Below are 13,501 nucleotides of genomic sequence, written 5' to 3' on the forward strand. Positions count from 1 at the left end.
ATTAGATAAATGGGTTTAGAGCTAGAGCTTACGCATTATTTCTTCGCGAGAGGTTAGCCAGAGTCTATATACCCTCCCGGACTCGACGCGTTCATGGCGGTCGTTGAGAAGCCGACCCGCCAGCTCCAGACATGCAAAGGCCATGGTTGCTGAAGTCTGTTTTAGAGGAGCAAAGGTTCTGTAAAGGTCAAGACTCATGCCATACGCGACTCGCGACGTTTTCGAATTCTTGTCAAAATTAAAATGCTTTATTAGTTTGATAAGTGGCTTTTGGGGATGGCGGTTGCGAAAGTCAAATCCCGATGACTCTAGCATAAGCCGTTCCAGGCCAATTATCCCGCGTGAATGGGATTCAAACAACTGTGGCGTATTATCAAGTCAGTGAACGCGGAAAATCGGCTGGTTCCACTCAAGGAGGAAACCTACCGGATCATCTGCAGAAAGGTGTTCTGCTGGCGGAAGCTTGAGATTATACGCTGAGCAGAGGATATCACGCGATTTCTTGAGAGTGTCCTCAATCTTACACGCAATAAAGAGCGCTGCTGCTGCCGCATCCTTTTTTTAAGGTCAAGAGTAAGCGTGAGAAGCCAAAAATTTGATAAGGAATCAGACATACGAGATAGTTGTACTCGCTTTCCGGGTGTACAAGCCTGAATTTATGATAGTAAATAGCCGCAGTGTTGAAAGTGCGGACTGGTCTGTACCGGATATATCAGTGGTCGAACGGCTTAAAAGAAGAATAAAAGAAATAGAATAAAGCAGGAAATGGATTGAAAGCCCACATACAGATGAAGAGCTTTCCGGAAATTATCGATCCAGGTGACGCCCTGGAGTCGAATGTTGTCTTCCCTGAGCTGGTCAACGCCAGTGGCTGCTATACATTCATGGACAGTCCGCTCAAAGACATAGGGCTTCGCAACCTGGATGTAAGAGGGATGGGGTCCTGCAGGCGGAGGAATAGTTGGATGAACATTATTGCTTGTATCATGTGGCGCGGCCTCACTCCTCGCAGGCGCCATTTTCTAGGTCGTTAGAGGAAAAACAGTCACAGACATTTATCTTGTCATTGCCTCTGTCTCTGCACTGGAAGGTAGAACAAAAAGTTCGTGAGGTCGGACCTGGCCGGGATCAAAGGTTTCTCCGGATAGCTTACTGGACTACATACAATCGCTTTCCTCTAACACTCCACCAGACCATTCTACATAATTCTTGGACAACTCAGAGAGATTTCATAAAGTACAGAGAGAGAGGCGAACATTTTATTAAGACAATTTCTAGCACGATATCCTTGGTTTCGTTTAATCTTCCCTCCTCTGAAGCCCTATCTCATGACTTGGGGTTTGGCATGCTTCGCAGATGTTCGCTCGTGGTTTAGGAGCGCCGTTTTATCCACGAATGTACGAGTGCATATTCTGCAAAAATGGTGTGATTTTGCTTTATGAGTCGCCAGGAGATCAGGTGTCGAAAAAGAAAGTTTGCAGCCACGGATCTGGCATTTGTGTTTATGAGCAACTCCCTTATGGCTTTTCTCGCTCACCTTGTCTACGAAGACTGCCTCACATTGTGAGCAGACACCATGATTCCTCTCTCGTTGGTGGGCGTCTCGATGGTCTTCCGTCATGAATCCCATTCCACAGATATGACAGGCGAAGCTGGTTGCATTATGGACATTGACGTGTTTTGCATAGCTTGCTCCGTCTTGGAAATAGCGCCCGCATTCGTTGCAATACGCGTGTTTGGTTGCAGTCTGGTGCATGACCCGGCTTTGCTCGGTTCCAAAGCTGGCATTGCAGATTGGGCATGCAAACTTTGTGCTTTTATGAAGACTGAGGTGCTTGGCATGGCTCTCGCGGTCCAAAAAGTAGCTACTACACTCTTTGCAATACCCGTGACCAGTCTGGCGTTGATGTTCTGCTTTTTCTTCCCAGGTCTTGTATGTCAATGCACACTCTATACATTTGAAATTGTGGACCAACTGAATGTGGTGCTCGAATAGCGAGCGGTCGTTGAAGAAGCTGAGACAAACTTTGCAATAATTGTGCTCGTACATGATCTGGTGGTGCTGGAGACCGATAAGCGTGCTGAAGGCAACATCACAATCGAAACAAATGATTCGCACTCCAGGATTTTCTTGCTGCTTCGACTCTGAGCCCTGATGTGGTTGAAAAGGATCCACCGCCATGGAAACTGCTGGGCCTCCGGATGGTTTCGTTCCGTTGTGTTTGACCCTCTTAATTCGATCTGAATTTTCAGATTGCGGCGTATAAATGCGTGTTGGAGCTCTTGAACCGGGGGACATTCTTTCACCGGTATTCTCAGTTTTCTTGTTATATACTGCCCTCTCGGATTTTGCAGCTCCCATGCTCTCTGAAGTTTCATTGGGCACGTCATTCTTCACCTGGTCAGAAACTGTGGAAGGAAGATTGGGTGGCATGCAATCCTCAGCCACTTTCACGAGAGTGGCATGTTCCTCTTGCTGAGTTCGTTTCCTAATCGACGCTATCAGCGCGTCAACTGCTTTGTCTAGATCGCTTTGTTTCTCGTCCGGTCCATCCGGTCCATTAATATCTATCAAGCCTTCCCCTTTTTGGATATCCGAGTCTGGGGTATTGGGTGGAGCCGGTTTTAGAACTTGTATACTGAAATCGCCACCCGGAGGACTGCACGCTTGTGGGGACCCATTCCCTATATTGCGCCGGCTGGCCTCCCTGTCAGTCGCCTTGACAGCTAAAGAGGTAATATCACTGGCTCGTTCAGCGGTAATTTCGTTGCCCATATTGTTGTACGCAGAATCACCAACAGTTTCGGATCTCCCTTGGAGAAGCTCCAATGTTGTTGCAATATCGGCATTGTGCTTCATTCTCCGGCCTTCTTCGAATTCCCTGCCAATATATAGATGTACTGTGTCAGTGATATCCGATGTCTCGGGGACCAAAACGATATCCTTATTTTCAAGTGGGTTTTACCTGGGGTGGACGAGCCGTCGATGACTTCTTAGAGTACACACGCTATCAAAAATCCCAGTGCAATTACAACACTGCAGTGCTCGACCTGTCAGGGTGTGGTGAAGGTAATTCTGGTGGAACTGCAAGCAGATCCCGCAGATCTTGCATTGGAACATCTTGCAAAGTGGAGTGAGACTGCAAACTGCAAGGTTCGAGAGGGAGTGGAGAATAAATACACAGGGGTTGTCTCCAGGGTGACGGTCTCTACGATGCGCAGCTCACGCACGCGAATTGAGCATATAACCTTGGAAGACTCTCCGTCCTGAATGTGAACAAGGTCAAAGTAGGGAAACCTTACCTGCTAAGAAAGAAGAGAAATAGTAAACTGTATGAAATTCGATTTTGGCTCCTGGGAAGAAAAGGATCTTTTTAAAGCAAGAGGCTATTTCTTGGAGAAACGTGTCCGGTACTCGCAACAACAAGACGTTGGCTTGTGGAGGTTTCCAGAGCTATCTTGCATATGTTTTCTTCCTGTTATATTTTCTGCCCGCTAGCAATCTAGCGAATTTCTCTTTGTACTGTACAGCTACAAACTCTTTTTCCATTGTGAATACTGACTAGGACGCTGACTGATCAGGCAACAAAGATGATATCTACAACATTCTCCTTTTGCAACGAAACTCGGGGCTACAAAAAAAAAAGAGCATTTCCCCATGTTTTTGCCAGTGGGCCCCTTTCTTCGTTTTTCAGCGCCTGGTTGGCCCCGCTGTCTGAGACTAGGTCCAGGGAGTGAGTTGAGGATGAAGGATGAAGGAAGAAGGTACTAGATGATGATGAATGGTTGAGAGCGGTTTGCTCTCGACTGCAAAGATAATCTCGTAAGCTCTCAAAGTCGCTTTCGGAGGGTACAAAAAAAAAAAAAAAAGGAAAAGGAAAGAGATGATCCACGAACGTCTCTGAAGGGAAAAGTCGCTCTATCCATGGATGGGTTTCTCATTCAAGCCAGAGCCTGGCTTGTGGGGACTGCTGTTTTTTCCATTCTAGATTTGTTCTTCGATAAAGTATTTCCCTTCTCAACCGCCTTTATTAACCTATCACGAGTGGTATTGCACATACATATGCTTCGCTTCACCGTCCTCGCAGATAATTTTGAAAAGCTTTGAAAGAATCACAAGGGCATTGACGTGGGCTGCCAGACCCAGCATGAAAAGATATTTGAATCAATGCTATGCGATCATCCAGAACGACCTAAAGAAAAGAGTAACGAGGCACAGGAACTATCCAAGTAATCCAAATGGAGATATGAGAATGAGGCTGGTTGCTATTGTCGGCTAGTAACACGGTCAGTTAAGGTATAATGCAGAATCTTGTGCTTGAGGTCGTACCTCAATCCGTTTCAGGGCACCCATAGGTAGCCAGCTTGTTCAGTTGTAGCAATCCCTCCCTGGGCGCCGGTCGTCTCAACTGCATGTTTCCATCTTTCCAGACTGCCAATGCGGTAGAAACAATAAGGTCAACCAACGGCAAGAGGGCCATTGCCGAGCTTGGCCCTTTTGGTGACAAATCCATCCAAAGTTCGGCAATTAGCTCCCACTACCGAACCACCACAAAAAGCAGTCAATACAAGCGCGGATTGCATCATGGACCAAGTGACCCAGCAACAGGTGATCGTTTCTCAGTATTTTGATTTCTAACGGGTAGAATCCGGGCCTAGCCGTGCTACATCCAATTACGAGCATAGCCCCTCACTGACCTCCATATATATCAACCTCAGAGCGTATATATACATTGGCGATATTCTCCTTTTTGGCTTCGCAACTTCTTACTCTCTGTCAATTTATAACCGAGGCCTTCCGGTAAAGACACCTTAATCCCAGTTTAACTTCTCCGCAATGCCGCAGGTCGTTCGACATCCCGTTGCAACTGGTGCCGCAAAGGCTCTTGCAGACAAACATGTCGCTGAGCAGCCATTGAAGTTATACGCTGGCTGGTTTTGCCCGTGCGTTTCCCATATTCTTTGCGTTCTGCGTTAAAGTACTATGCTCAGTTCCTAACTTAACTGCTAGATATGGTACGAAATGAACAAAAACCGCACCATTCAAGACAAACATTGCATAATATCTATCTACCCTAGACAACAACTAACATCGAAAATCCTTCTCCCCCTCAGTTCAACGCACATGGATCACTCTCGAAGAGAAAAAGATTCTCTACCAATACATCGAAACAAACCCATACGACAAGTCTCCCTCCCTTCTCGCTTTAAACCCCAAGGGCCTCGTGCCCACTATTGGCGCCCCCCTGCCCAATAATCAGGGCACAAAACCCCTCTACGAATCCAACATCATCAATGAATACCTCGAAGAAGCCTATCCGGATCACACTCCACATCTCCTCCCAAAGGGCCCATTCGAGCGCGCCCGCGCCCGCATCTGGATCGACTTTGTCGGCTCCCGCATCACCCCCAATTACCGCAAGATTCAATATGCCAAGAGCACAGAGGAGCGGGACGCGGCGCGCGCAGAGTTCCTAAAGGCTGTTAAGGAATTCACGCGCGAGATGGATCCGGAGGGCCCCTATTTCCTTGGCGAGGAGATTGGGTTGCCGGATATTGCGCTGGCGCCGTGGGTGGCGAGATTCTTTATGGTGGAGAAGTTTAAGGAGGGCGGGACTGGGATCCCTGCGGAGGGCGAGGGAGGGAAGGACGAGGGTGTTTGGCGTCGGTGGAGGAAGTGGGAGGCCGCAATTAAGGGGAGGGAGAGTTTTAAGAATACGTTCAGTGAGAGGGTGTATTATGAGAATATAGCGACGCAGGAATGGGCACGGTGACTTTTATCTCTTTCCTTCCTTTTGTTTATTTTTTATTACTCTTCTTCTTTCCTTGTCGTTGTACCCCGCCATCCCTCCACCTATCTTTTTTCCCCTGAAAAACTGGCTGTTATAAACTCGCATAAATGGTTTCCAATTTGTTTCATCCTGCTTATTTAGTTCTAGGATGGCCAACCTCACTCTTTCGCGCATTTAGTTCACTTTACTAGGCAATATCATAGCCAAGAGACAAGGTTCTTACAAGGAACCCCACAGAGTACCAGTTGTGCATGCAGTACGTGGTGATGAATGACGTTTTCACTGAAATATAACTTCGCGATCAAAAGCTGATGAAACGCACCCTGACAGATGTCAAGAAATTATATTCCTACCCTATATATATATACATATTATATGGAAGTTTACTCAATTTATTATGTACGGGACGGTGTACAGTATGCAGCGATCTTTGAGCAGAGAAGGGGGGAAAAAAAAGGGGGGGGGGGGGGGGGAGAGCTAGAGCAAAACCTTGCTCATACCATTAGATCACAGCAGTAACAGGAATATCTGCTGAATTATGCAGGTGTGTTTATTTTTCGAAGGGAGACTTGAACGACAGCTGCTGCGTCGGCAAAGGGGTCATATCATACTGAGGATAGCAGAGGTAACATACAAGTATATATAATGCATAGATAAAGGAAGCAGAGAAATGAATGGTAAACAGCAACACTTCAAATCTGCAAAATCCACCTTTGGATATAAACTACAGCAAGAAAGAACCACAATGCAAATTATTGGATATCCCATACGGCGCCCCGGCATTCTCATCCCATACGCCCCTCTGTGTTGGATTTTAATTTTAATTTTAATTTTTTTTTTTTTTTTTTTTTTTTTTCCCTTTCGCCGCAACTAACCCCTTTCCTTTTAGTTTCCCTGGATTCCTGCGTTGTGTACGGAACTAGAAGCTTAGCTATAATTACAGCCAAAAATTTTGAAGAAGAAAAGAATTACGCTCAGATTAGGCATAAAACGGGCTGTCTTGAAGTGTAATTGGGAGGAAAGATCAGAGGGCGAGGAGATGTGGTTGCGAGCTATAAGAAGTGGTTCGGTTCAACAAAGTGTTCCTAGACGAATAAGGGCGAAGATTTTAGTGGTTACAAAATGGTAGGAAGGTCGCAAAACCGAGTACGATAATGAAAGCTTCATCGTAGGCTATGGATGAATGCTATATAAGCTGTGAAGGAAGACAATAACAAACTTATAAAATAGCTGTATGAGGGAGAAGTGAAATGAAGGGAAAGGAGGAGTGGGTTAAACCCTTCAAAATAGGTCTTTTTAATATAAAATAAAAATTCTAGTGGTAAAAATAATAAAAAGGAAGGAAAAGGGAAAAAGGAAGAAAAAAAAGACCCGATTAGTTGAGTTACAATACACACTAGCTCCCCATTTTCATTGTATGATTTCATGGATTTAGTGATGAGGTCACTGAAGCAAAGCATGCATCAAGGATAGGGCGGTTTTGGTCCGCTCTTTCACATCTGATTCGGCGTCGTTCTCCAAACTAAGGAGCTTTTCCATCACGCCCAGGCTCTCGAGTTTCATAGCCCGCTCGCAGCAGCTGGCATGATCCATTTGATCGTCTGCAATTGTTAAATTGATAACTACCCACACGCAGTTCACTCGCACCTGTTTATCTGGGTTGTTGAACAGGGGCATCATAAGTTTTAATAAAGTAGGGTGTTGAATTAATAGCTGCCGGTGTCGGGGCAGGCCAGCGGCGATATGGATCACAATATATGTGACAGAGCAGAGAATCTCTGTTGGCACGGGGATGCACTTGGACGAAGAGGATAAGGAATCTTTGCGGCCGCCGTATTTAACAATCGGCTTTGGGCGTAACTTGTCTGCAAGAATGTTGAAGAGGTCATTTTGACCCACTTCCTGGAAGAGATAATCGATCATTTCTGGTGCGCCTACGCCACAGATCAGGTTTCGGAGCAAGTCAAGCGTCTGTTCTTGAACTTGCAGATCATCCCGTCGAGCTTGTTTCGTTTGATCAAGGTCGCCACTAACAGCAAGCTTCCGTCGTCTGGAATAATCAATGAGGGAAACATCAAGGCTTGTTGGTTTGGGCGACACGACGGTATTTGTCATGTTATAGTCCCCATCCTGGCCTGGTATTGTTTCTCCTTCAACCCCATCCATAGGGTTGAGAATGTCGACTCGTTCTCCAGCGGAGTTCGGCGCCTCCATTCCAAGAGAAGATGTACCACCCATGTCATCTTCCCCTTTCCTCCGGATTGGCGGGTCGCCTGGGTCGTGGCAAATGACCTGCTTTAACCACCCGGGTTCCAGTTCTTCAACTATCTTCATTTTAATGTCATTTGTGGAGTTGTAAGCAATATGCTTCAAAGCCCAAATGGATTCTAGTCGTAGGCTAGTATTGGATGAGTGTGAATGCTCGCAAAGTATGGGTATCATGTTCGCTCCTATAATGGCCTAGAACACGTACCATGGTTAGTGTCAAGGTGGCAGAGCGACAGAGGAATCGGGGAAGAAAGGGACATTCCCTATATAATGTATGTAAAGAGAGATGACAAAAAGACAAAGGAAACAAAACATTTGGCATACATCTTTCATAGGACTAAAGTCCATTGCCAGATTGCACACCACGGACGTTGCGGCAATCTGTACAGCGATATCCCGAAATTTGATTAATGTGAACATTGGAGTAGCCACACCAGCGTCGATCAAGTTTGTCCTCAGGGCGCTCACAGATCGTGTAAGAGACCTTGCAGCTGCACATGCTGCAAGGAGCGTTGAAGGCGGGTTGCAGTCGAGTGTTTCTAGAGAATCCTCTTCACATGGCTTCATTGAATCAATAATATATGGCACGACGCCATTGTCGCAGATCATTCTTCGGTAATCCTCCTTAAAAAGCGACAATGCAGCGAGGGCTTTCAGAGCTCCTTCGCGAACTTTCATTCTGTGGTACACCGCAGGAGAGCAACCGCGAGGTCCAAGGCATAGTTCTGGCTGAGTGGGGTTTGACGTTGTGGCAAGGTTTTTATCTGAATTCCACATAGGCTTTGCTGCCTCAGAAATCGGACTGAAAGTCTCTTTAAGCATTTGAGAGAGCTTAGGTATCGCCTCGGCTTCCGCTGCATGCTTTTGGAGTTCACGGCTATCCATGACTAGCGACGCAAGAATCGCAGGCGCCTCTTCTTTGGCTCGTAGGGTTGTCGATATCAGCGCGCTTTCATGAATACTGACATCTCCAGGCGCTTCGTAATCCTTCTCAAATATGCGAATTAGGAGTGGGATCAATAAGTAGCCGAACATTGGCACTCGATGCTTTTTTGCTAATCCTAACCGGAAGAGAAGCGTTGCCAGCCTCGCCGCTACGAGACGAGTCTGACTCGACTCAGATCGGATAACGGTAAACAGCCATGATATGAGGGCACTTTCATCCTCATCTGATGAGGGAGTTTCCGAAAAAGAAAGGGGAGGACTAAAGAAATTGCTCTGTCTCCCAAATGAGGTGTGAGATCCGAGAGGCGGAAAATTCGAGTTTTTAGATTGTGCAGCTGGGACAGAGGGTAGGATTGCATCGATTGGATTCGTGGCACTGTGGCGAGGAACGGCGAACCCTGAGAAATATGTTGCCCCCCATGGAGACTTTTTGATATCATTAGGGGAAAATTCAGGGATCTGCTTAGGAAAAACGGCTACCACCGCGGGGGATGAGACAAAGTGCTCTGCGCGAGACTTTGAATTTTCGATTATTAAGGTAATGGCTCTGAGAATAGGAGCTAGTTGCGCGTTTGGCGGTGCAGCAGGTGGCAAGGTTTTCAGAGCGCCAGAGTCCATAATATTATTCTCAGCACCAGGAAGAACGAATCCCTGGGCAACCACAAAGGTAGAAAGTTTGAAAGCCAGTGCATCCAGCACACCGGACTCCCCCAGAATAGCCTTGTAACTCTCTTCTGAACATGTTTTTGCAATTAAATTGGCAGCAAGGGTAACGGGCCGCTGGCTAGAGGAGGATGTCGAGCCAATTAGAAGTCTACGAAGAGTCTCAACATGGTCTCGAGAGTAGAGGAGGGAAGATAGCTGTTTCGCATGTGGCAAGCTTTGCTGCTGGTATAACGGGAATCTATCTGCGATTGTATTGAGAGTCTCAAGGACGGCAAGGAAAAGTGATGGATGGCAGTCTGGTGAGGAAAATATTGATAGAAGCAATGGGAAAATCCCCCCTGCGGCAATGGGAGAGATGAATGGAGGACCCCCTATTTTACTGACATTAGAACCTCAGAGATTATTTGAGGAAAATTGAACTTTAACTGCAATGATATATTTTTCCCTCAAGGGGGAGCAGCAGAAGAAGGAAACAGCAAGCTGGACTAAAAACAGCGTACCTTGGGCTAAGCTGCCAATAATGAGAATGGCTTGTAAGCAGACTTCATCATCATCTGATCTACCGCTCCTGCTCCTTGCCAAATGTTGACGTCTTGTATGTCCATTAACCTCTCCGCCGGTAGTCTTTTTGCCCGCCCCTCTTCGGCCTGCTAAAATCTGCGATAATAACGGAATGATACCCCATCCAATCCAGGCTTCCTTTCTTTGATCATGCCCGATAATCTCATTTTTCAACAGCCGCAGAGCCTCAATCCGTGAAGCAGTTGAGTCGGGATTTTGGATATCAGAGATGATCTGAGGCGTCGCCGCCCTCGCCATCCTAGAAATATGGATCTGCGGCTATGAGATTCACCGGGAAGCTTCTATAAAGTTCCAGACTCCGGGATGCAGAGGAGTAAGATCAAGTATCGAGCTGATGGCAAGAGTTGAAATGTTGGAAATGGCAATGAAAGATCTGGGGACTATCCGATCCTTCGCAAGGTCTCAGGTCAGCAAGATTGATTCCGCGAAATGCGTGCACCAGATAGAGAATACCTGTGTTGCGTGGTAGGAACAGGCGAATGATTGTGAATTGAAAATTCCAATGCCAATGCCGATGGAGGGGCGCTTCGAGGTATTTGCCATATATGAGCAGGTCCTTGCAAGTAAATGTACTAGAAAAATGAAAATGAAACAATGAGACACGATGGTAAAGCTAATTAGATGCGTCTGTGGACTGGGCTGGAGTATTTATGTTGGTTATCGTGGGTGTTGCCGTTGAACTCATATCTAACTATCCCGATGGCATGATGATGTGCTTATATAATGTATTAGTCACGCTGGTCTAGTTGGTGGTCTACTGCCCGCATCTCTGAATTTATTCTCCTTAATTATTCAATCATTTGATCATGTTGTTATATCATACCATGCAGCCCACATTCCATATGTCAACACTATACGTCCATGGAGCTCCTAGAATCACCTCGGGTGCTCGGTAGATATTGGGTTGAATGAATTCTGCATGATGTTGATAGCCCAGTACGGCTGAACCGAAATCACATAGAACTGGGTCGCCCACATCAGCAGGAATTCTGACCTTGCGGGACATGTAAACAGTCCTTCCATCCATGTCCACCTCCTTTCTTGGAATGGGTTGTTGAAGTTCCTCCTCCTCGAAGTCAGTAAAGACTGAATCATCATTGATACCAAAAATGATATTATCCGCCTTTATATCTAGTAGAACGGGTTACTTAACAAAAATACGAACGCATACAGGTGAGGACAGAAGAGGACGTGGTCACGAACCAGTGTGTACGATATTGTACTCCGTATGCATATAATCCAATGCCAAAAAGAGCCGCTAAAGAACGAATGCTATAACTGCTGAAGGCAGTCTCTCTACTGGATTCCGGCGTAAGAAAGTCAAGACACTCTCCCATAACGGAGGATGCACAAGGCATTGATGCTTATCCTCAGGTCCATCAATGTAAAATGCGTCAAGTAATGTTCTTACAGCCTTGCGACCAGGATGGCCTTTCGGAGCTTGATCCATGCATCTAGACATCTTCAGTTCATCATCCACTCGCTGTCCCATAGATGAGACCCGAACAAATATCTTGAGCATAACATAATGGCGACCCCTGCAATTGTAGCACATGAGCATTTGTCCGGGTAGCTATGGTTTAAGTTTGCCTACAGCTTGATATTGCTCCTTGATAACTTCTCATATTCGGGAGGATAATATTGGGACGCAATATAATCCGGAAGGGTTTCTTCTTCGATTTTGTGAGATTCAGGTAATTGGATAAAGTTTGGATTGGAGAAATTGAGCGGCTTCCACCTCTGTCTGAGCAGAGGTAAGGACCGCAATAGTGATGAGAACATGACCTGAAAGAAGGCAGCCGTTGGAAACTTATGGGAATTTATTCATAGATGTTAACTTAAGGTTATTAAGGACGATATGATTGCAAATATTAAAGGATGTTGAAAATCACCGATTCTGGCGACTGCGTTCTTGTTCATGTTTACTGGTAACTTAACATTTGAACCAACCAGATACCAATCAATTGTTTTTGACAGGGGCATCAATCAAAAATTTTTAGAGAGCGCCGACATGGAGATTGTTGTAGGATTACCTCCGAAACAGATGAAAATTAAGGATCGATATGGTGGAGTGGTAAGAATTCACACCGAAAATTCGATATGAATACACTGTACTAGTGATATCCAGATACTTCATTGCCTCCACGTCAACCACAAGACAATTACCTGTAATTAAATGTTGTTATTCTGAGATTCTATAAGTTATAAGTAATTCTGAGAGATATTTTTAATATATTATAAGGATCGTTGTTGGTTCTATCTTGATGTTTTGAAATTCTTACAAATTGTAACTGTCATGCTGCCCCAAGGGCTGGCAGGTCGAAGCATCTTCAAATGTTGACCATATCTGCTGCAAGTGTGGCCAAATCACATTCTTTTCACGTCTCAGAGGTGCTAGAATAGCAATTATTTGATGGTAAACAGAAACCAATGGTTTTGAGTGAAATCTATTTATTTTGAGAGTTGATGATAACTTACTTGGTCCAACAAGAGTTAGCAATGCCACTATGTCATTGGAGAGGCTGGAACTTGTGGCCCAGTTACAGCAAGTAGACGCCATATGTTCTCCAACAAGGCACAAGTCTCAGAGGTGATGACGTACAGAAAACTTGTAATTTAAAATGACAAAACCATACCCACCGCAGCAATATTACGCGGTACAGCACAATCACGTGGACTTGACCCATTATTTCATTGGCCACATGGCTGGGCGGGAGCCACTCAACCAGCCAATGAGCACACAGGATTCTTGTGCACAGACGCTGATTCTCTTAGTCAGTCCTTATGTCATCCTTCATCTCAACAACCCGGCGTGGAAAGAGTCTTGCTCCCGCTCCCCCACGTCCAACGACGCCGGAACAGTCGACTGAGGAACTGTGTGCACGCCCTTCTTCAACCGCCAGCAATAATGCCTGAGTGAGCGGCTGGGACGACCAGAGAATTTGCATCCGGAGCCTGGCGGTTTGTGTCACCCTGCCCCTTCGCATAGCAAGATGCGCCTTTGCGGGACGCCTGTTGGTTTGGAAAGCGCTGGCTTATTGGCTTCTCCCACTTTGCTTTCCACTCCCACTCCTCCTATTACTATTTCTGTTGTTGCTGTTGCTGCTGCTGCTGCGACTCTTGATCCGACTGAGTCTCAGACAGGCTCCCTGGCGCTGTCTCCACATAATTTTAGCAGGGCCTCCGTTTGCCATACTACCATAGCCTGCCCTGCCCACACTGCCCGCCGATTGCGCCCACGTGCTCCA

General features: G+C 46.1%; 4 protein-coding genes across 4 annotated transcripts; 1 reads left to right on the plus strand and 3 right to left on the minus strand.

Moving 5' to 3' along the window:
* Positions 1 to 15: 15 nt before the first annotated feature.
* HCAG_01366 (predicted protein) lies at positions 16 to 1,019 on the minus strand (the record flags this gene model as incomplete). The annotated part of the gene is made up of 5 exons (XM_001544269.1): positions 16 to 21; positions 73 to 360; positions 427 to 555; positions 617 to 698; positions 787 to 1,019. The coding sequence occupies 5 exons, from the start codon at positions 1,017 to 1,019 to the stop codon at positions 16 to 18; spliced, it is 738 nt and encodes a 245-aa protein (XP_001544319.1).
* A 302-nt stretch (positions 1,020 to 1,321) lies between these two features.
* On the minus strand, positions 1,322 to 3,113 carry HCAG_01367 (predicted protein; the record flags this gene model as incomplete). The annotated part of the gene is made up of 2 exons (XM_001544270.1): positions 1,322 to 2,882; positions 3,034 to 3,113. 2 exons carry the CDS (start codon positions 3,111 to 3,113, stop codon positions 1,322 to 1,324), a joined length of 1,641 nt encoding a protein of 546 aa, XP_001544320.1.
* A 1,724-nt stretch (positions 3,114 to 4,837) lies between these two features.
* On the plus strand, positions 4,838 to 5,774 carry HCAG_01368 (predicted protein; the record flags this gene model as incomplete). The annotated part of the gene is made up of 2 exons (XM_001544271.1): positions 4,838 to 4,871; positions 5,116 to 5,774. 2 exons carry the CDS (start codon positions 4,838 to 4,840, stop codon positions 5,772 to 5,774), a joined length of 693 nt encoding a protein of 230 aa, XP_001544321.1.
* A 1,461-nt stretch (positions 5,775 to 7,235) lies between these two features.
* On the minus strand, positions 7,236 to 10,490 carry HCAG_01369 (conserved hypothetical protein; the record flags this gene model as incomplete). The annotated part of the gene is made up of 4 exons (XM_001544272.1): positions 7,236 to 8,116; positions 8,266 to 8,323; positions 8,385 to 9,913; positions 10,172 to 10,490. 4 exons carry the CDS (start codon positions 10,488 to 10,490, stop codon positions 7,236 to 7,238), a joined length of 2,787 nt encoding a protein of 928 aa, XP_001544322.1.
* Between the last annotated feature and the right edge of the window lie 3,011 nt (positions 10,491 to 13,501).

Source organism: Histoplasma capsulatum, genomic scaffold (assembly GCF_000149585.1).
Source record: "Histoplasma capsulatum NAm1 scaffold_1 genomic scaffold, whole genome shotgun sequence".
Taxonomy (NCBI): domain Eukaryota; kingdom Fungi; phylum Ascomycota; class Eurotiomycetes; order Onygenales; family Ajellomycetaceae; genus Histoplasma; species Histoplasma mississippiense.